Here is a 21540-nt window from a genome sequence, read left to right on the forward strand (position 1 = left end):
TTATCCCGGTCCACATCTGCAGGGCCGCAACAACAATGAACCGTACATGCACATAAAAATAAAGCGCTTCTGGAAACCATTCCTGGAATGTTTTGGAATAAGTACCAGTGGATTTTCATGCATTCTTTTCTGTAGATTCTCTGAATTTTTCGCAGACTGGGAAGTAGGGCACGTAAACAAATCAAGACTTTACTGTCAATAATCTATCGTTCTGTTATTTTAAAGCTTGTCGAAAGCTCCCAAATCAATGTTCTCTTACAGTCATAAAATGAGACAGAGAGAGAGAGAGAGAGAGAGAGAGAGAGAGAATGTCACCATCATCATTACCAGTAATAAAGGAGTATTAATTATGCAGGGACTCAGCACTGTGTAGCTTGTATGTAGCTTACACTGCAGCTCATTGGCCTCTCCAGTTGTTTCTCCGGGTCCCCTCGCTGCCCTCCGCTGCCCATGGGCAATTAGCAGTGTCTGCTTTCACAAGAACGAGTGCAGAGAACGCCACCTCCTTTCTCTGGCCATCTTGCTGCTTGGTGGACAAACGGGCCGCTCTCAGTGGAAGCTCGTAGTAGCCCGGCCTAGTGAGACCATCCTTACCTCAGAAGTTCCAGTTCTGTTTCTCTCCGCAAATCGGTCCGGCCCTGAGCCTATTGAGAAATGAAAGGACCAATCATTGAACAGATGGGTTTTCTCAGAGGAGAAGATGTTTTTGCTTAACTATCCACTGCATCTGGCAAGAGTGAAGAGAGCAACACTTTGTTATTTATTCTGATTGGCAGTAGCTTTCTGATCAACGTATGGCCATGCCCGTACGTGGAAATCAATGGCTGCATAACCAACGGCAGGTTGATTCATTGCGAAACGCAAAATTTAATATCTGGATTTTCCCTCAAGCCTAGTAATGAACAACATGCAATGACAATCGAGGCTTAGAATACGAGGCAATGGTCAGATGCATTGTTTTCCTGTGAAGTTGTGAAAGTGAAATACTATAAAAATGTTCAGACTTTCTTTGGTAACAGTATGTGAAATGTGAAACTGAAACTTGAATGCACAACAGATGTGGTTTGGAACATGTGTCTTTCTCTGCAACAAAAATATCTACATCAATATGTTGCAGAGGTACGATGGATTTTCTTGAGGGGAATATTGCAGACTATCTGTCGATACTGAAAACATATTAAACACTTGCACAGTATCAATAATATAGTTATAAGAAGGTATTTTCAGTTATGTCCAAATCCCCAACTCTTTTGCACTGTGTCGCACTTTCCTCATTAAGTCTGTGGCGTCCTATTCTTATCCCCAATAAAAGTGTGCCATATGACAGATAATTCAGAAGCGGCTGTAAAATCTAGGCTTTGGAATTACGACCCTGGGAGTTTCAGAATTTATGGTGTTTTGTTTTATGCGTGGCTCGGTAATGTACTCACTGTTTAGCGGGCCTATAAAAGCCCATATGGGAGATGAATTCATCTGGCTTTTCAAACTGTGAATTTGCTCTTGGTCGATAAACCACTGTATCTCTGTAATGCAGCCCTTTTCCCAGTGGGATCATAGTCATTGATTCTGCTGAAGTCAGTTTATTTAGCTTGACAGTCAATCAAGAGGGCTGGGCTGATATCTGCAAGCCTTGTTAAATGCCTGTAGAAGGGATTTTTTTCTAATTATGGTTAACTCACATCGTTTTACTACATGGGGAAAGCACGCCTAATCCTTTCTGTGCGCATACACCTTGAGGTGTCACCAAAGCATTCTAATTACAATTTAGCTGATTGGCTTAGTGCGGAGCTTTCACTAATTGATTACAATTTGAAAGCAGTTGACTTGTCTATATATATATATAATCTATTTGGTGATTTGATTCTGTTTTGAAGACTTGTTTGTCTTGTTGGGCGTGTGGCCCAGCGCTGCTCCCTAGGAGCAAGGTTGACCTTGTGGAAATAATGTTCTCCCATGGTTCAAGCGATGATGTGCTCTCCTCTTCACTTCCAAAACCACACGTTTGCGTATATAGCAGCCCCCCCCCCCCCCCTCATAAAACACCTCTGTTCTTTGGAGACAGTAAGGATCAATTATCCTAGCGCTGGCCGCTCAAACTCGAAACAATCCCCATCTTTACAGTTTGCAAACGGCTCTGTTAAAAACCGAGAGGTTCAAAGCCGTTGTCTTCGGCCGAGCCGAGGAACCTGTCGAGCACATTCCTCCCTCCCCCCTGTTTGGGGATGCTAGGCAGAAGGGGTTCCACGGTGGACCGCGGCGTCAGAGGTTGGGATTTGTTTGGTCGATTTGTTTTCTGAAACAAGAGCAGGAACCCGCTGAACCCCTGGGGGAGGAGAGGAATCAAGCGGCCGGAATAAGATGGGGGTTATATGTGTTCTCACTCGCACTGAGACCCAGCCGCCACCATCCTGCATTGCAGCTTTGAGCGAGGATGTCCCGACAGAAGCATTTATAATAAAAAAAAGTGTAGCTGCTTTAAAGAGGTACAGATACAGGATGTCCTCAGCTTCTGACATCAAAAGTTGAAAGAGTGTGGTAACGTTTTGGAGATGACAGAAAGAACAGCAAACCTTTCACGTTTGTTTTTTTAACGTTCATAAATGACGGGTTCAGTTCTGGACAGGTTTGTTTGGTGGCGGGCCTATCATCCATCTCACGCGCGCATTTCATGTTTTACAATCGTTTGTTGAATTTCACAGCAGTCTAGAAAGCAGCACACAGTTTTGATGTGCGTTTCTCAGCTGATCGTTTCGACGCACAAAGGGTTTCTTTCAGCCAATCAGTGATCTTTTATTTAAAGCTGTCTCTGCGCCACTTTTTGTCACACTCTGTCACTTGAGCTTCCCGTGGGAGACATGCTTTGTTCAATGTCAGCCGAAGCACCCAAGCTACCAAACACTGTCGGGGGAAGTGCACCAATTTACAAAACCTTGGGAGAAACCTGCGTTGGCTGTCTTGTGTCATTGTGTGTCTGACGTTGTGAATCAAAAAAAACAAAAAAACAAGTGGTTTGAAAAAACAAATGTGTAACGTCAAAGCTTTTAGTCGACACATTTGCAATGCAGGCTGGGTGAGCTGTTGTCGTTCTCAAGGACACAGCGGGTGTGAGGACGGCATGCAGTATTTTACACTCATCGACCCATCCACCTTTCCCAGCCTGTTTACTCACCAGCCCAGCATGCTTTACTTGATGAACGAACAATCTCATAAATCGTGTTGAACTTAATATACAGATACGTTTCATCTCATTCAACGGTTGTTATTCAGACTTAAAAAGGATGCGACCAAAATCATTGCGTTGAATAAAAAACCGAGCATTCCCCCCCCCCCTCCCTACCGCCACCTGAGGACATAATTTAGAGCTCACGTCGGCTGCGATCGATAACAAAAACCACTCAGAGATGGAGAGGCTGCAGCAAATAGCAACTGGCTTGACGTCTTGCGTTCCCTCTGATGCATGCCCATAAATGCATCTTTACTTTGAGAAAAAAACATTAAATCGACTTCTCCCTATAAAGTCGCAAACCAGAGCCCCAGCTGCCTGGCTGCTCTGCATGGCACGGGGCTTATCTGAGTCACGGCGCGGCAGCAGGCCGTATCCCCACTATCAGCGGACGACCTGCGCCACGTTGCCCGGGAGCTCGCTAATCTCATTGACCCCGGGCCGTTGATTGTACGGCATGTGAGGGCCAGATGCCTTTGGAACAGGAGGCGGCAGGGAAACATGCATGCATGCAAGCACATGCACCGCTGGCATGCCTTTGCACAGCCAAATGCTTACTAGAAACTAAAGTTTATCTGATTGGAGGTCGATGGGGAAACAATGCATTTGTAGTCGTGGCTGGATTCAGGTGGCAAGGATGTCGCTTATTCTGCCTTTTATTTTTTGTTGTGTGTATCGCGTATGTGGTGTTATCCATCCTGTTGCCACGTTAACCCCTCCGGACAAGTAGAAAATAGACAACTGCGTCTATTTTCATATCAGCGGCGTTAATCCTTAGTGTCTCTGTGTCCTATACCTGTCTCTATGGAGCTGAACATTGGTTTCAGCGTGCCCCACCATGTCTTTTAAACACAGATGTGGATTGGGAGGTATAGCTTGTGAAAGGTAGTGGTTCGGTCGTGGAGTTTCATCACAACACGTTTCCCCACAGGATCCCGATGCGGCCCGCGATTAGCTGTGTTGGTACCAACACGTCTGATACACCGATTGTAGCACACAGACCGGAGCCCACTAAAACGGAAGATGTCCACTGTCTGGATAATGGAGCTGTACATGTTGAACTGGGCGAGGGTGGTCATCGGGGGAGGGAGGGAGTAGTTGGTTGCCATGGCGAGCAATGCTATTCGTCCAATGAAAGGCCACTGCCATTTGGAAAAAAATATCTATGTATATTTATTTATTTTTTTAACTCCTCATCAGTTATAGGTGATTGCACTCATTTGAATACAACTAAGAAGGCGAATAAATTATAAAAACTTTTGAAAAGAGGTACGCCCGTTCTTGGCAACTGTAGAAATAAAATGGAGATATAAAACTCTGAATCTTAGATGACAAAACACGACGATCCTTATTTTCATGGGATTATAAACTAATTAAAAGTACTTGAATATGAATGAATATTATGTTCCGTCTCTGCCAAATTCGTTATGATGGATACCACTAAATCCGGCTAAGGCTGTATAATTGAAAGGGAGTGTGTACTCATTTAGTTGCTATCTCCCTGTCTCCATTCACCAGACTGAACCAATCAGACCACATCAAATAAACATCACTCAGTCAACAACACATCACTTTGTGTTTCTGGGCCTGTCTGTGCTTGCCTCGACCTCTGTATCCGCTAAATAGGAAGCCACTTTACAACTTAGGTGAACTTTTTCAACAAAACAATTTGGTAACAAGGAATCAGTTGCATAGATATGAATTCATTACGTTTTGGAGAACAATCTTTGGCAGGAAACTTGAAATGTTTCAACAAAACTTTAGTAACCAGGCATCAGTTGCATAGATATCAACTCATTATAATTCGGTGCACCGAAATGAAGAGCTTTCAATTTTCTGGACTCTTGCACTTGTCTAGATCTAATGCAGCCGCCTTTGAAAAAAGCAATAAACCTCTTTTTTGAACATTCATAAAAATATCTCTCAGCTGGAATAAATCCAAAGTCAAGCAATCCTCTCTGATCCTCTTATAAAGGCATTGGCGGTGATACAATTATACAAAAACATGTATTTAATACATTTATCAATGGTGCACTGATGGTTATATATTACACTAAGAGAATATTGTATTGACATCATTAAAGGCTGGATTATACTTCTTTGTTCTTTTACCCTTTCTTCTTTAAATTATGGTTGCATTCATATTGTGAGGGGATCCGTCATACGTTAGACAGATTACACCCTGGCTTCATGATAAGGATGTTTCACTCAGTCCGTTGTCTGAATGTCCGTTTGCGAGGGCAGCTGGATATTACAGTTTTTCTCAGTTGCTTTGGTTCATTTCTCAGATCAGAATTGAAATTCTCAAAACTACCTGTTCAATCTTCACATCAGTGTGTCACTTGTGCACATGAAAAAAACAGTTTCTCATTTACTTGAACACGTTGCAAATGCTTTGGTACATCCATGCACATGATTATGTGCAATTCTCTGCTCTTTCCTACATTATCAATTGCTTATGTCATGTTGATCAAAATGTATTGTAATGGTCTCTATGGAATAGTCATACAACATTTAGGTATTAGTTCATTGCATAAGTCTTTACATGCAAAATGGTTGAACAAGTTGTCATAATGTGTCAAGCATATTTTCTATACATTTCTATACACTGGCATTAGACTATTTTTTTTGTTCTTTTTTTATAAATATGTCCAGAATTGGTCAATTGCTACCAGGTTAATCTTGACTTCCTCTAAAGAAGGGAAATGTGTGGAGTGTTAGATCAACCAACGATCAACCAGTACTGGAATAGCTCAAAGGTGCATCTCCTGAACCATGAACTGGCAAGTATATATATAGCTGGAGCACAACACAATGTTACATTGTCTGAGAATTTGTGGCCCAACAGACAGGAACTGCATCCTTCAGGAGTTGTAGGATGACTGCACTGTAATTCCTACAGCAATGCATGTACAGTTTACCCTAAGGAGATTTTCCTATGTTCACATTTCTAGCAATGACATGGCCTGTCAAAAAATTAAGTCAAAGCTCTCTTGCAATCAATCTCCCACATACACTAAGGTGTAACTTACAATTTACAATAATTGTCTTCAAAACTTTAGCCATAGTTTACATCAGAACACCCCTCCAGAGTACACTGTTATATTGGCAACATGACTAAGCAATTTGAATGTCTTATCCGTAGACAATGACACAAGGACTTGTCATTCTGATGGCACTGACATGTTCATTGAAACAGATATTTACTTTTGAGAGAAGAACTAAGGATTTTGAACAAGAGACTGGCTTTTGCAGGTAATCCATGGTGTTTTGCTATTTGAACGCATTGTTTTGAGAAATGCACTTACTGCTTTGCAAATTTCAATTCTGATCTGAGAAATGTACCAAAGCGACTGAGAAAAACTGTAACCCAGCTTTTCACTTTGTGTGGGGATAAAAGCAGGTTCAATGATCTTCTTGGGGCTGACATGAATGTTGACAACTTAAACTTGCATCCATTTTATTTTGCTGGGGAAAGTATCGGGACTTGAAAAAGGGGAATGGTTGTGCTTCATATAGTGTTTAAAAACCTTGTTGTGTTGAGCAAACCTTGATGCTGAAAAACAACAACTGCATTACGTTTCATTTTAACTGGCCATCCAATCTTATTCCATTGTTCGACAAACAAAAGCTGGCTAGCCACAGGAAGCACCGCGTCCATGCGGTATTGTTACAGTCCATAAAAAAAAAAGCAAAACAAGCGGCCAATTATAGAATCGAAAGTCGCCATTTTATGGTTGAATCGTGCCCTGATGGGGAGCTTTGTCCTAAGAAATCAGCACTGTTTGGTTTGTTTGGAGCAGGTTAGCTGGAGAGCTCACTGGTACACAGCTGCTGTTAATCACCATCATTAGTCCATCCGTCAGCCGCATCACGTGCCTGGCTCATATCGCCTTCTGACGCCACCGCTGGGGTTATTGTTGTCGTTACTTTTCTTTTGGGTGGTTTTTATTATTTCATTGTTTTTTCTATTCTGCTCAGCCATTTCCTCTTCGGGACCATACGTTTGATTTAACCGCTGCTATCTTTTTTTTGGCACGGCTTGGGAAGTGATTGCGATCCTTGGCAGCGGCCGGAGAACGAGAGGACAGGAAGGGAGGCAGTCTGGGGTTTTACCGTCACTGATGTCACCCGTTAAGTCGTGTCACTAACATTCCACCGAGAGATTTCATTTATTAATGTCATTAAAGAGAATGGTTTCGGAGCAACATAATGCTTGTGAGTTTATTTTTATGATCAATTCGTACATTCAGGGCCCATCCGCCGTTGCGTAATGCTAATACCGCTAAGTATGACCGCTAGTGTGACCGGTAGTTCACAGGGCTATCTCGTGACCTATGGGTAAAATGAGCATTGCAGAGTACCAAACAATGAAAACTGGGTATGAGGATGGTACTTCTCTAGTTCAGTCGATTGTTTGTTTCCTCCGCCTCACCATCTCATTAAAAAAATTGTTATAATACCTTTAGCAGCAGTAAAAGAAAACAACATTCTTCTTGCGTAATGCTTCAGCAATAAGTAAACACTAGTCTAGCCTTAAAAGGAGCCAATACACTGAAGAAAAGCACTTGACTTCCAAGGCAGTAAATGGTATTTCACTTGCTATTGACATACTAATTTTGGTAATCGTTTTTCAGCTCGGCTGGAAACTTGAGGAATATAAATGTGTGGTTTAAAAGTTTCTTGAAGAATAATTTTAGAGCATCTGGATTGATCTGGTGACAAAGATGCCTCTATAACACATTAACATTCAATCCTAGTCAACAAAGAAAACACACAAATGTGAGTCATCATTAAATTCTGGGAACTGAGTGAACAAACAATCAAAACATAGAAAAAAAAAAAGGCCCAAACTCTCTCATACCTCAACCCTTTCACCCGCGGGGGGAAACGACACCGTTGAAGCGGCCGTGAAGTGACCCGTGTGTGTTTTGTGTTTCTCTCCAGGTTAAGATGTCTGGTGAAACAGCTGGAGAGGGGGGAGGCGTCTCTGGTGGACCTGAAGAAGAACCTTGAGTACGCGGCCACCGTGCTGGAATCGGTGTACGTCGAGGAGACCAGGTACACCAGAGGAGCCGCACACACAGATCAGGACTTCAACCAATCACAAGCTCAGAGATACCGACCGTCTCCTTTACAACTCCCCGGCTCTTTAAAAATGCAATTCTGTCCCTTGCAGAGAGACGTAGCTGCACAACGCTGATAACGCCGTGCCGCTTATAGGAGATCTGATAACCTTTCATCTAGAAACGGTCCGAGCCGCTCCACGGAGGTCACGTGATGACGTCACTGTTTGATTTTTCTCAAACCGATTTGATCCTGCTGTTTTAATGTAAACCTAGGTGGGACTCTTTTTGCTCCGTGTGCCTGTGGCCAGGCTCCCCAGCCCTGACAGATACTGTATGATCTGGCTTATGGAATTATGCAAGACGTAATCATCTGCGCAGACCGCAGATTATGATCGGCTCGCAGCGCCATGACAACAGCAGGATAAGGAGTGAACTGTCAGGCCCTGGACATGTCCGTGCCTCGGTATAGACTATTGTGATAATAATGCCGTCGCGTCTTTATAACTGAGCCGTAGACACAGTAGTGGTGCTTTGAACGGCTTGTGATGTGTTGAATTCCTGTCGCAAGTCCCAATGAGCTTTGAAGCCTGCATTTGTGACATATATGACAATTAATTTAGGATTGATTTATTTCTTTATTTCTCTCTTCCATCCTACCGCCCTCTTATTCCCTCCTGTCTCCCTCCCTTCCCTTCCCATCCCTCTATCCCTTTCCTTTCATCATGCCTCCCCTCCCACCCTCCATCCCCTCCCCCCTCCCCTCCCTCTCCTCCCCTCCTTTCCCTCCCCCCTCCCTCCCTCTCTCCCCTCCCCTTCCTCCATCCCCTCCCTCCCTACCTCCATCCCCTCCCTCCCTCCCTCTCTCCCTCTCTCCCCTCCCTCCATCCCCTCCCTCTCCCCCATCCCTCCCTCCCTCCATCCCCTCCCTCTCCCCCATCCCTCCCTCTCTCCATCCCCTTCCTACCTACCTCCCTCCCCTCCCATTCTCCCTCCCTCCCTCCCTCTCTCCCCTCCCCTCCCTCCATCTCCTCCCTCTCTCCCCTCCCTCCCTACCTCCCTCCCTACCTACCTCCCTCCCCCCTCCCTCCATCCTTCCCTCTCTCCCCTCCCTTTCTCATCCCCTCCCTTTCTGCCTCCCTCCCTCCATCCCCTCCCTCCCCTCCTCTGCCTTTCTCCCTCCCTTCATCCCTTCCCTTTCTTCTACCCACCCTCCATCCCCCCTCCCTCCTACCTCCCTCCCTCCCCTCCCTTTTTCCCTCCCTCCCTCTCTCCCCTCCCCTCCCTTTCACCCTCCCTCCCTCCATCCCCTCCCATCTCCCTCCCTCCCCTCCCTCCCTCCTCTCTCCCCTCCTCTCCTTCCCTCCTCCCTCCCCTCCTTCCTTCCCTCCTCCCTCCCCTCTCTCCCTCCCTCTTCCCTCCCTCCCTCCCTCTTCCCTCCCTCCCTCGCTCCTCCCTCCCTCTTCCCTCTCCTCCCTCCCTTCCTCCCTCCATCCTCCCTCCCTCCCTCCCTCCATCCCCTCCCTTCCCCCCTCCCTCTCTCCCCTCCCTCCCTCCCTCCCTCCCTCCCTCCCTCCCTCCCTCCCTCCCTCCCTCCCCTCCTTCCCCCCTCCTCCCTCCCTCCTTCCTCCCTCCCTCCCTCCCTCCCTCCCTCCATCCCCTCCCTTCCCCCCTCCCTCTCTCCCCTCCCTCCCTCCCTCCCTCCCTCCCTCCCCTCCTTCCCCCCTCCCTCCCTCCTCACTCCCTCCCCTCCCCTCCCTCCCTCCCCTCCCTCTCTCTCCTGTCCTCCAGGCGCCTGGTGGACACTGAGGATGAGCTCAGTGACATCCAGTCAGAGTCGGTGCCGTCGGAGGTGCGTGACTGGCTGGCCTCCACCTTCACGCGCCAGATGGGGCTGATGCTGCGGCGCACCGAGGAGAAGCCACGCTTCCGCAGCATCGTGCACGCTGTGCAGGCCGGCATCTTCGTGGAGAGGTGGGGGTGCCGGCGGGGCGTGATCCCTCCCCCCGCCCCCCTCCAGCCAGACCTGGAGGGGGGCGGGGGGAGGGGTGGAGGAGGGGCGGGGCCAGGGCACTTCAAATGTCAGCCAGATGAATTGGCTTGTGAAGTGGCGCGCACGGTTGTTGTTGTTTTGGCGCGCGGGTGCCGGTGGACACACGCGCACGCACACACACACACACACACACACACACACACACACACACACACAGTTGTGGTGTGTGGACATTGGAACACACAAATACAGACACACGCAGGATTTGTGGACGTACACACATACAGGGGTGGGCAAGCATACACACTTCATTAATTCATACCTTGTGGGGCTTACACCTGGACCGTATTTTCTCTGCCAACCACAGGATTGCCACAGCAGAGCCAGTCCAAACAATACTTTCACTTCAACATTATGAGGGTTTTGAAGTGGAATTTAGATATGATTAGCTATTTACTGTTACTGCTCAGTTGCCTTTACTATTCAGAATTACCCAGCATGCACCATTGTAGCCTTTGCAAGCATGAAGAACCATACACCAAGCTTTTGGTGTAGTTTGACTTTTTTTACCACAAAACAACATTGAATGTATTACTGCATTACTTACTATGATGTTTAATGTTGCTGAATGTTGTTGAAGCACAAACCACGCAGCAGTCCCATGACCCGAACGAATGGGTTCTGAGAAGTCATCAGCAGATCATGGACCATTTTAAAGCAGCTTATGTTTGTCTCCATTAAGGATCGGATTTGTATTTGACGGATGCTCAATCCATTTTCTTTATTTTTGTCTTATCCAAACAGGATGTACAGACGCACTTCCAACATGGTTGGACTCAGCTACCCTACATCTGTAATATCTGTGCTTAAGGTATTAGCAGTAAGGTCTACGCACCAACACACACACACACACACACACACACACACACACACACACACAGTTGCATACATACACACATATGCGTATGTGCACACTCACATAGGCAAATGTGAACACACACCCTTCTCGTCTTTCTTTATTTCTTCATTTCAGCCATTTATCTTTCTCCGTTTCTTGTTTCATCTCTATTTCATTTATTTCACACAAACACATTCATTATAGGAGTAAGACCAGGTAGAATTAAAACACAAGCCTTCTACCAACAAGTATAAAACCTTCCCCCCCCCCTCCCTCCCAATTCATTTTGTCTGTGCTACCTCCCCAGAACGTGGACAAATGGTCGTTTGACGTGTTTGCCCTGAACGAGGCGAGCAGCGACCACGCCCTCAAGTTCATCTTCTACGAGCTGCTCACCCGATACGACCTCATCAGCCGTTTCAAGGTACGGGCGGGGGGAACGATCTCGCTGCACGCCGCTCTCCTCCCTCAACGCCCCTCTGACTCAGTGAAACAAGGCAGCGTAGGTCAGCCTGAGGCCCTCCGGTTTCACTTCACTGCAACTTTCTTATCTGTTCCCACAGCTGCTTTGTGTCCGGTCCCGTCCGTGGCAGGTTTTAGTGTCTGCTTTCAGGCAGATTTACATTCGGCTTTTGGTCTGCGTCGTGGAGAGGGGTTACGTCTGGCCTTCATCATGATCGTGAACGCTCTCTGTTTTCGTCAAGCATTTCTCGGGAACGTTTTACGACCGACGCCGCTCCACTCGGGAGTGGAAACATCTGAGAACTTTGAACAAAAAAAAGTAGAGGATATAAAACGTTTGTTATCTTTGAACCAACTCGGCTGCGGAGATGGGGGGATGTGTAGAAGTTCGTGGCTCACCGCGAGCTCTGATTAGACGAGAGCTTGACACTATTCAGTGGTTTTGATATTCATAAGGATATGAATTCGGCATGAACTCTAATATGGATATTAACTCAAAACCACTATTGTACGCAGGCTATAATGGCAATAGGAAATTCCTCCCCCCGATGCAAACGGTCCTCCACATTCACATAACCCAGGACTATCCCACCCTTGGCGGACTAATCGAAATTGAGATTCCATTGTGAAGCCTCTTTGACCTTGAGTGATTCCGATTCGTCCTGTTGCTTGCAGATCCCCATCTCAGCGGTGGTGTCCTTCGTGGAGGCCTTGGAGGTGGGCTACAGCAAACACAAGAACCCCTACCACAACCTGATGCACGCTGCGGACGTCACACAGACCGTGCACTACCTGCTGCTCAAGACGGGCATGGTGGTGAGCCAGCCGCCCCTCCCCCGTTCACACACATGCCCCCCTCCCCACACACACGGTGCATGCACAAACATGCAGACACAGGTACATATACACATGCATACACATACAGTACATGCACAGACACACGCACACATACAGTACATGCACACACATACACACACACTGAACATGGCCACACACAGATACATACAGTACATGCACACACACGCACAGACAGAACATGAACACAAAGAGTTACATAATAATAATAATAATAATACATTTAATTTAGAGGCGCCTTTCAAGACACCCAAGGTCACCTTACAGAGCATATAGTCATCATTCAAAACTATGTAAAACAGACTAGGAATAAAAGGAAAACAGAGGTTAAACATGAAGAATAATAATAATTAATAACACTCAAAGACGCCTAAAGTGAAGGGGGGACCTCACTAACCACCACCAATATGTAGCACCCACTTGGGTGATGCACGGCAGCCAATCGGCGCCAGAACGCTCACTACACACCAGCTTGAGGTGGAGAGTTAGGGATGAGGTGGAGAGTGAGGGAAAAGAACATATTTAAACACTATCGACCATATTTAAACACTGTCGATCACATTTAAACAATATCGACCACATGTAAACACTATCGACCACATTTAAACACTATCGACCATATTTAAACACTATGGACCACATGTAAACCCTATCGACCACATGTAAACACTATCGCCCACATTTAAACACTATCACCCACATTTAAACACTATGTACCACACGTAAACCCTATCGACCACATTTAAACACTATCGCCCACATTTAAACACTATCGCCCACATTTAAACACTATGGACCACATTTAAACACTATGGACCACATGTAAACCCTATCGACCACATGTAAACCCTATCGACCATATATAAACACTATCGACCACATTTAAACATGTAAACCCTATCGACCACAATTAAACACTATCGACCACAATTAAACACTATCGACCACATTTAAACATGTAAACCCTATCGTAAACATACAGTACATGCACACACACACACCCACGAACACACACACACATACATACAGTACATGCACACACACACACACACACACACACACACACACACACACACACACACACACACACACACACACACACACACACACACACACAGGCGCAGGGCCCTGTTTTAATGGTCTGAAACGCAAGTGAGAAGCGCCAAGCACAAATAGCTCTGTGGGCAGTTCTATGGCGATGTTGCTATTATACCGGCGCATAAATTACTCTTGCGCCCGTCGCAAATCTAAAAAAGGGTTGGTCTGAAGTAGCCTAATTATCCGTAGGTGAGGTTTGGGCGTAACGTGCAAGAAACCAATGAGAGTGCCAGCTCCCATCCCCTTTAAGAGCCATGAGCGCATTTGAATCTGACAAGTTGATATTTTGACAGCGCGTTTGCAGTCTCCGATGAGACAGATGCATAACCACATGAATTTCAAACGTCAAATGGCTCAGTTTATGGCCAAATAATATGGCCTAATTCACACATGGAATAGTGTTTTCTTCAAAAACATCAGAAACACTGAGTCGTCAAATAATTTTGGCAAAGAAAGCTTAACACACATATGATATGCTTTGGTTCTATTTAATTATATACGCAATGCATTAACAAACATTGTTTCTTACCAGTATTGTATGCATTATAGTTATCAACTTGTGTTCCTAATATGTATGTGTCTCCCCGTTAATATACATTGCCATGGACTGTATTATGCGTTACGTGTTTAGTTTGCGTGTGTTTAAACAGGTGGAAGCACACACGCGCGCCAGCTCTCATTAATTATTTTACACATAAACACACGCACGCCCACACTCAATCGCGGTAAAACAATATTTTCTCACGATCAAATACTCATCAATCCTAAAAGTTATGGGGTTGTACACGATGTCTGTGTCAAGAAAATATGTGTTTGCTGTACGGTGTTTGCATATGCATTGATTTAAAGTACAACTTATTACCGCTGCATCAGCTGTTCTTTCCTAAATAATTGATCAAGAATGTGTGGCTAGGTAGATGAGAGAAGCAAAGTGTATGCGCGAGGTGCACAAGCAACATTATGCATGCGCCCTTAAAATAGCATCTGAACAGCGAGCCACTGTCTTTAAACCAGGTATTTCCTGGTTTGTGGCGCAATTGTTTTCTGAAACTGCAAAATAGCACCAGGGAACGTTTGCGCCAGAACACGCCTCCTCCTTTCGCCGAACCGCCCCTTGGGGCGCAAGATCATTCCCTAATTTACAGGCGTGTGGCGGTGGAGGGAAAAGAACGCTCTGCGCCAGTTGCAAACTAGCAACGTCAGTTCATGCACACACACACACACATGAACTGACGCATGTGTCAGTATACAAAAAATATATAAAAAATGTATAAAAAATACCAGACACCACCGTTGATGTGAGGCAGCGGGGCTGATTCACACATCCAACATCCCTGGCGTTTGATGTGTGTTTAATTACAGCCTACCCTGACATGCCGCTTTAGAATGGATCATATTCTTCTCCTGAACAATTCATAGTTAATTATTTGCAGGAATACAAAGAGACTTGACAAGCGTGACATCCGAGCAAATTCTTTAATCCCCATTTTGCTCAAGGCAATGTGTGAATATAGATATAAATAAATATATATATATATATATATATATGCGTGTGTGTGTGTATGTGTGTGTGTTTGTTTGGCAGTGGTTATGTTTACCATCATAGTGTACACATTTGTAAAGTACTTCCCCCGCACCATGCAGTACAAGGAACCTTACACATCCACCCACGGTCCTCCCCAACAGAACTATTCCAGTGCATAACTCCAAGGCGCCAGTGATTCTTTCACCCTTACATTTTTAATTCCCTGGTGATCGATTCGGCCCCTCGACACCCCACTAGCTCCGTCAACTAGTGCTAATGCTGCTCTCCATCCCCCCAAACAGCCTGGCTGGAGGTGGTGGACCCCCGCCCTCCCCCCCTCCTCTCCCCCTCGCTCTCTCTGTGTTCTTATTTAATCACCTCAATAAGGTGTCTGCGACAGCTGTCGTCGGGCGAACTGCGTGTGCCCGGGCCGCGCCTTCAGGAGCAAACCACATTACTAGCCAGCGCTTGCGGGCCCCTGGGAGACTGGCAGCGCTGGCATCTATCATGCGCCGGGGCCCTTTACACTCCATTAAATCAACAATCAGCAGGTCATTGATGAAGCAAGGCCCCGCTAGCAAACACACGGAGGGGATGGATCGGCCATCTTGGTTGCCCGGGTTATTAATGACTCAACACCCCCCCCTCCCCTCTCACCCCCCTCCCACTGATTAGTCACCGCTATTGATTGGGCTGCCGGCGCCGAGTAACATGTGGTGTGTGTGGGTGTGTGGGTGTGTGTGTGTGTGTGTGTGTGACTGTGACTGTGCGTGTGTGTGTGTGTGTGTCAGTGTGAGTATATATATATATTTAGTACGTGCTCGCAAGTAAATGTATTATGCACACACACACACACACACACACCCACACCCACACACACACACACACACACACACACACACACTCACACACACATCCATTTATAATGCACACCTCATAAATAAATTCTCCCCTATATACAAATTATTAATGCACACAGTTTTGTTATAACAGAGGATATGAATTGCTTGACAAAATGGACAACAACAACAACAACAACAACGAAAACAACACTTGTTGTTGAATCACAGCATCTAGTGTAGAGCAGCAGCCCATCGTATCGTGCCCGGCTGAAGAGCCATGAAGCTCAGGTGACTGTTCTCTCTCTTTGCTTCATGAGGGCGTGTGACTCCTGCTGCAGAATTTCAAGAAGCTGCCAAATTGTTGTTTTTCATGAGTGAACTCAGTGCTCACCTGAGGGTAGGGGGATTCATCAGGACACACTTTAATGTGTTTCTCAATGATCTGCCCCGTTCTGGTTTTCTGAACTTATCTCCTACTCCTCCTCCTCATTTGTTTTCCATCGTTGATGACGCTGACAAGTCCTGTACGCGTCGGTTTTACTCCCTTCAGTGCCTTGTTTCGCCGCCTCAATAAACGCCTTCTCTTCATTCTTTTCACGTCTCTTCATTATTTCTCTTGTCTCTTTCCTACCTAATTTGTTCTTCCCCACGGATTTCCAATTCCCTCTCTGTTTCTCTCTCTCCCTCTCTTTCTCTCTCCCTTTTTACCTCTCCTTTCCCTCTCCTTTCTCTCACTCCCTCTATGTCTCTCTCCCCCTCTCTATCTCCCCTCTCCCTCTTTCTCACTCCCTTTCCCTCTCACTCCTACTATAACTCCCTCTCTCTCTCTCTCTCTCTCTCTCTCTCTCTCTCTCTCTCTCTCTCTCTCTCTCTCTCTCCCTGTTAACCCATGATCTCCTCAATCCGCTCCTGGTAATACTCTCGCTCCCCCCCCTCTCTCTGCCCAGCACTGGCTGACTGAGCTGGAGATCTTCGCACTGATCTTTGCGGCCGCCGTGCACGACTATGAGCACACGGGGACCACAAATAACTTCCACATCCAGACCAGGTAATGGATCAGAGGCGTTTTCATAAATACACCGTCACCCCACATCCATTTGTTCATTTGTCCAGCAAGGGGGAGTCGGGTCGGTCCAAGGTGGGGGATGGGGGATACCAATGAACCTCAATACTATAAGTCAGAATGTTTGCTCAAGATTGCTGTTGCGATTGTAGGAAGCCCAGCTTGGGAGGTCTGTGTAAAGACTGATTGGGGCAAGTGTGTGTGTGTGTTTGTGTGTGCATATTGCTGTGTGTGTGCGCCTGTGTATGTGTGTGTGTGTGTGTGTGTGTGTGTGTGTGTGTGTGTGTGTGTGTGTGTGTGTGTGTGTGTGTGTGTGTGTGTGTGTGTGTGTGTGTGTGTGTGTGTGTGTGTGAGTGTACGCCTGTGTGTGTATGTGTGTGTGTGTGTGTGTGTGTGTGTGTTTGCATATTAGTGTGTATGTGCGCCTTTGTTTGTGTGTGTGTGTGTGTGTGTGCGTGGGCCTTATTGAGTGTGCGTGTGTGGGATCGTGCCTAAAAATAAATCATCTGAACAGCAGAGAAATACAGGGCGGGATTGTGTGTTTGGGGTCCAATACCTTCCATCCTTGTCCACTCTCTCTTCCTAACCCTCAAATCACACCCACTACACCTTTAATTATTATTTTCCAATTTCTATTTTTACTCATCACCATGGTGATAAAACCGCCCAGGTCACAAAACCTTTAATCGTTATTTTCTTATTTTTTTATTACTTGTCACCATGGCGACATAACCGCCCAAGGCACTACACCTTTAATCGTATTTTTTTTCTTATTTTTGTCTTTTTACTCGTCACCATGACGACAAACCCCCCCCAGGTCGGACACGGCCATCCTGTACAACGACCGCTCGGTGCTGGAGAGCCACCACGTCAGCGCGGCGTACCGCCTGCTGCAGGACGACGACGAGATGAACATCCTGTATAACCTGTCCAAGGACGACTGGAGGTGAGCTGGACACGCCCACTGTGCCACGCCTCGTACAGTGGATCACTGTGGCTGAATGCTGATGTGGGATCCAGCAGTTATGTTACCGGAGAACTTCTAGTGGGGGGGGGAGACGGGGCAGGGCCGGACGTCAGAAACCGAAAGGGCCAGAGTTCAGCTTTTCGGATTACTTTCCCCAAAGTCTTATTTGGGAGAGCAGGTTAATGCAGACAGAGCAGTGCGGTAGACCAATCAACAGGGGCTTAGGTGGAGCAGAGTCCAAACAGGACAGACTAGTCCAAACCGGACCGACTAGTCCAAACAGCACAGACTAGTCCAAACAGGACAGACTAGACCAAACAGGACAGACTATTCCAAACCGGGCCGACTAGAGACCAAACAGTCCAAACAGGACAGACTAGTCCAAACCGGACCGACTAGACCAAACAGTCCAAACAGGACAGACTAGTCCAAACAGGACAGACTAGTCCAAACTGGACCGACTAGTCCAAACAGGACAGACTAGTCCAAACAGGACAGACTAGTCCAAACCGGACCGACTAGACCAAACAGGACAGAATAGTCCAAACAGGACAGACTAGACCAAACAGTCCAAACAGGACAGACTAGTCCAAACAGGACAGACTAGTCTATGTTTAAGCAGAGTTCATCCATAGACATTATTAGTTTGCGTGATCAGAACCCACCGCCTCTTCTTCGTGGCGGGAATCAGCCAGGATGAGATTCCCCCCTGCTGGAGCTGAGAAGATGGGAGTGGTGAGGTGGCTAGAGGGTGAGGTGGGAAGATGGGAGTGGTGAGGTGGCTAGAGGGTGAGGTGGGAAGATGGGTGTGGTGAGGTGGCTAGAGGGTGAGGTGGGAAGATGGGAGTGGTGAGGTGGCTAGAGGGAATCCCCAGTGAAGTCTTGTCTCCACCTGACCCTTGATCTCCTGCTGTGCGAGACGAGTTCAGGTCTAGGAGGAGACGGGAAGGGAGGAGGGCTGCAGCAACATCAGAGTCAGTCGTATCGGGACAGGAAGTGAAGGGTGCGCGCTGTGCTCGAGCGCTGTTTCACTCATCATACAGCAAGTGAATCCTGATTTAGCCGAGGAAGAAAAGGGAGTGGTGTTCTGCGTTGACAGCGTGGGAATGTTTGAATTGAGACTGTGAAGTGACTGTGAAGTGACTGTAAAGTGACTGTGAAGTGCGTGCGTGTGTGTTTATGTTTGTGTGCGTGTGTGTGTAGTCGTCCTGATTGAACTTTTGCTGTAGCTCCGCTTTAAACAGGACTCCACGAAACCCCAAAATGAGTTCATGTTCATCCCGTTAAACCGCAGGGTGAAGTCATCCCTCATCTGGCAAAACAAATCACAGAGCTCCATGGGGGTAAATAGAAAATCAGGATCAGCAAACGCTCACCAAAGCCTTTTTGTTGGTGGGCGCCCCGGTTATAATGATGATATTACATTGACGCAGACAGCTGGGATACGGCGTCCTGTGGCTCGTGCCAGACGCTTGATGGAGAACATAAAAGTACGGGGGGGGGGAAGCTGTTACCAAGCATAGCCGTTGTCACGACGATGTGCTTCATCAAGGACTCGAAAATATGATAACAATAATGATGATCGTCGTCATCATCATCCTCATCATAAATGCTCTACTCTCTCCAAAAACAACAAACTATTAGAGCCCCCATTCAAACCCAGATGAGTCCCATGTCCGAGCTCCACCAACGGCTTCACATCACACTCACACACGCGTAAGGTTCTCGGGTGTCAAATCGTTTCCTTAATGCATTCAATATGGGGTTGTGGTTATGGTTGTGAACCACTTGTGACTGCTCTTGTGGCTGGAGCTCTCGAGAACGTGTGTGGCTCTCCCTGTGTCCAGAGAGCTGCGGGCGCTGGTGGTGGAGATGGTGCTGGCCACAGACATGTCCTGTCACTTCCAGCAGGTCAAGACCATGAAGAACTTCCTGCAGCAGCCGGAGGGGTGAGTCACCCAGGGCCGCTGGGGTTCCCTCCACACACTGCTTGACCTCCCTCCACACACTGCTTGACCTCCCTCCACACACTGCTTGACCTTCGGCAGGCTCCTGAATCCCATTAAATCCTCATTGACCAAACAGCGGGTCGGCATTAGTGACTGGCCTTTTTGATGAAACAGACAAGCACACTGGCACACAAACCCATTGTCCCCCCAGAATGAGTTCTGTCGGTGGACGCTGTGTCACCACACAGCACGGGACAAGTGCAAGTCGGTGGGAGGTTGATTGTGTTGAAGTGCTGTATTTTGCATATTTTCCCCATAAAGGTAGTGCATTACACTGCCTTGTAAGTGCATCCAAAAAAACCAGTTCTTTGTACACATAAAATACAACCCAACGGGGTGAATTTGTGCCAACATCTGGTTTTGAGTCAAATTAGTGTTTTCTTTGTAGAAATACATGTGAGAAACCAAGAATGTACACCGCCGTCAGGGGAAATATGACTCTTAGCAGAACCGCAAACAGTCCCTCTTTAGCTCACTTAGATCTCTTATGATAGACAGCCAGCTATAGCGTACTTCTCGCTAATAGGATCTAATACCCAACTAATTGGAGGGCACCGCATCTTTTTTTTCTGGACTTGTTTACCCGTATTAAGTGGGATAATGAAGTGGATGATATGTCGCTAATAAGCGACGGCACTTTGTAGCTCTGTTTGCATCACGTTAAGTACTACGTAAACATAATTACGAGGGACACACGGCCACCGACAGCAAGATGATTGCTGACGTGTTTACTTTGAACGCAGCTCAGCCGACGGCGAGGGGAGTAAGGGGGAACCGGTCGTGACGCCTGCCCTTTGAAAACGGACATAGCCTCTCTATTCTTAAATCTGGTTTGTCGTAGGCTAGCTAGGCTCTCAACACACACACACATCGCCAATCTTCTCTTCACATCGTTTGAAAAAGCAATCATAAGGCGGACTCTGATTATTACACGCGAGCAGTAAGAGACGGAATTGTTGCAGGCAATCAGTGGCAGGATATGAATCCAAGTATCAACTGTCACAGAGTAATCGTAGATGAATGTGTCTTTCTAGTGGAACGGCAGCAGCATTGCCATAAAAAAAAGAGTCAAATCGAGTCAACCTTTAGTGTAACGTATTGTTTAAACATCTTGCATGCTTGTCCGTAGAGGAATCTCTGAAGAGAGCGATTTGATTTACATAAGCTGCAAGTCGTTTCTTCCCCATGAGCAGAAAAAAAAAAGTGTCACCTTTGGGGTCCACACATAACATACGAGACATAAACAACGTATCAGAATGTGATTTAAAAGAAGGGTTTGATGGAGCTTTATATGGACAATGTGTTGCATATGAAATGCTGCAGAGTGAGCAGAAACTCCACTGCCGGTGGATGAACTCCGAGGTGAAGTCATTTAAGTCAGTCAATCTTCCTCAAGGGCTGCTGGGATTGCACTTTGATTCCTAGCCAAGTGAATATGGATTAAACTGTGTGCGTGTAAGTGTGGATGCATGTGTGTGCGTGTGCGCACGTGCCGACGCATACGTCAACCTAATCCCGGATCCAGCACTTCTACTCTGT

The 21540-nt window shown here is 46.6% G+C and overlaps 1 protein-coding gene across 4 annotated transcripts in view; it reads left to right on the forward strand.

Moving 5' to 3' along the window:
- The window catches only part of LOC132462741 (dual specificity calcium/calmodulin-dependent 3',5'-cyclic nucleotide phosphodiesterase 1C-like), a 68106-nt gene that overhangs the window by 34647 nt on the left and 11919 nt on the right, over positions 1-21540 (forward strand). For all 4 annotated transcript variants that reach the window (XM_060058458.1, XM_060058459.1, XM_060058457.1 and 1 more), the window contains 8 exons: positions 8171-8284; positions 10081-10263; positions 11087-11153; positions 11488-11604; positions 12318-12458; positions 16910-17010; positions 17843-17971; positions 19840-19941. In XM_060058458.1, the coding sequence (XP_059914441.1) occupies positions 8171-8284; positions 10081-10263; positions 11087-11153; positions 11488-11604; positions 12318-12458; positions 16910-17010; positions 17843-17971; positions 19840-19941 (954 nt within the window). The remainder of the gene's footprint in view (positions 1-8170; positions 8285-10080; positions 10264-11086; positions 11154-11487; positions 11605-12317; positions 12459-16909; positions 17011-17842; positions 17972-19839; positions 19942-21540) is intronic.

Source organism: Gadus macrocephalus, chromosome 8, assembly GCF_031168955.1.
Source record: "Gadus macrocephalus chromosome 8, ASM3116895v1".
Taxonomy (NCBI): Eukaryota; Metazoa; Chordata; class Actinopteri; order Gadiformes; family Gadidae; genus Gadus; species Gadus macrocephalus.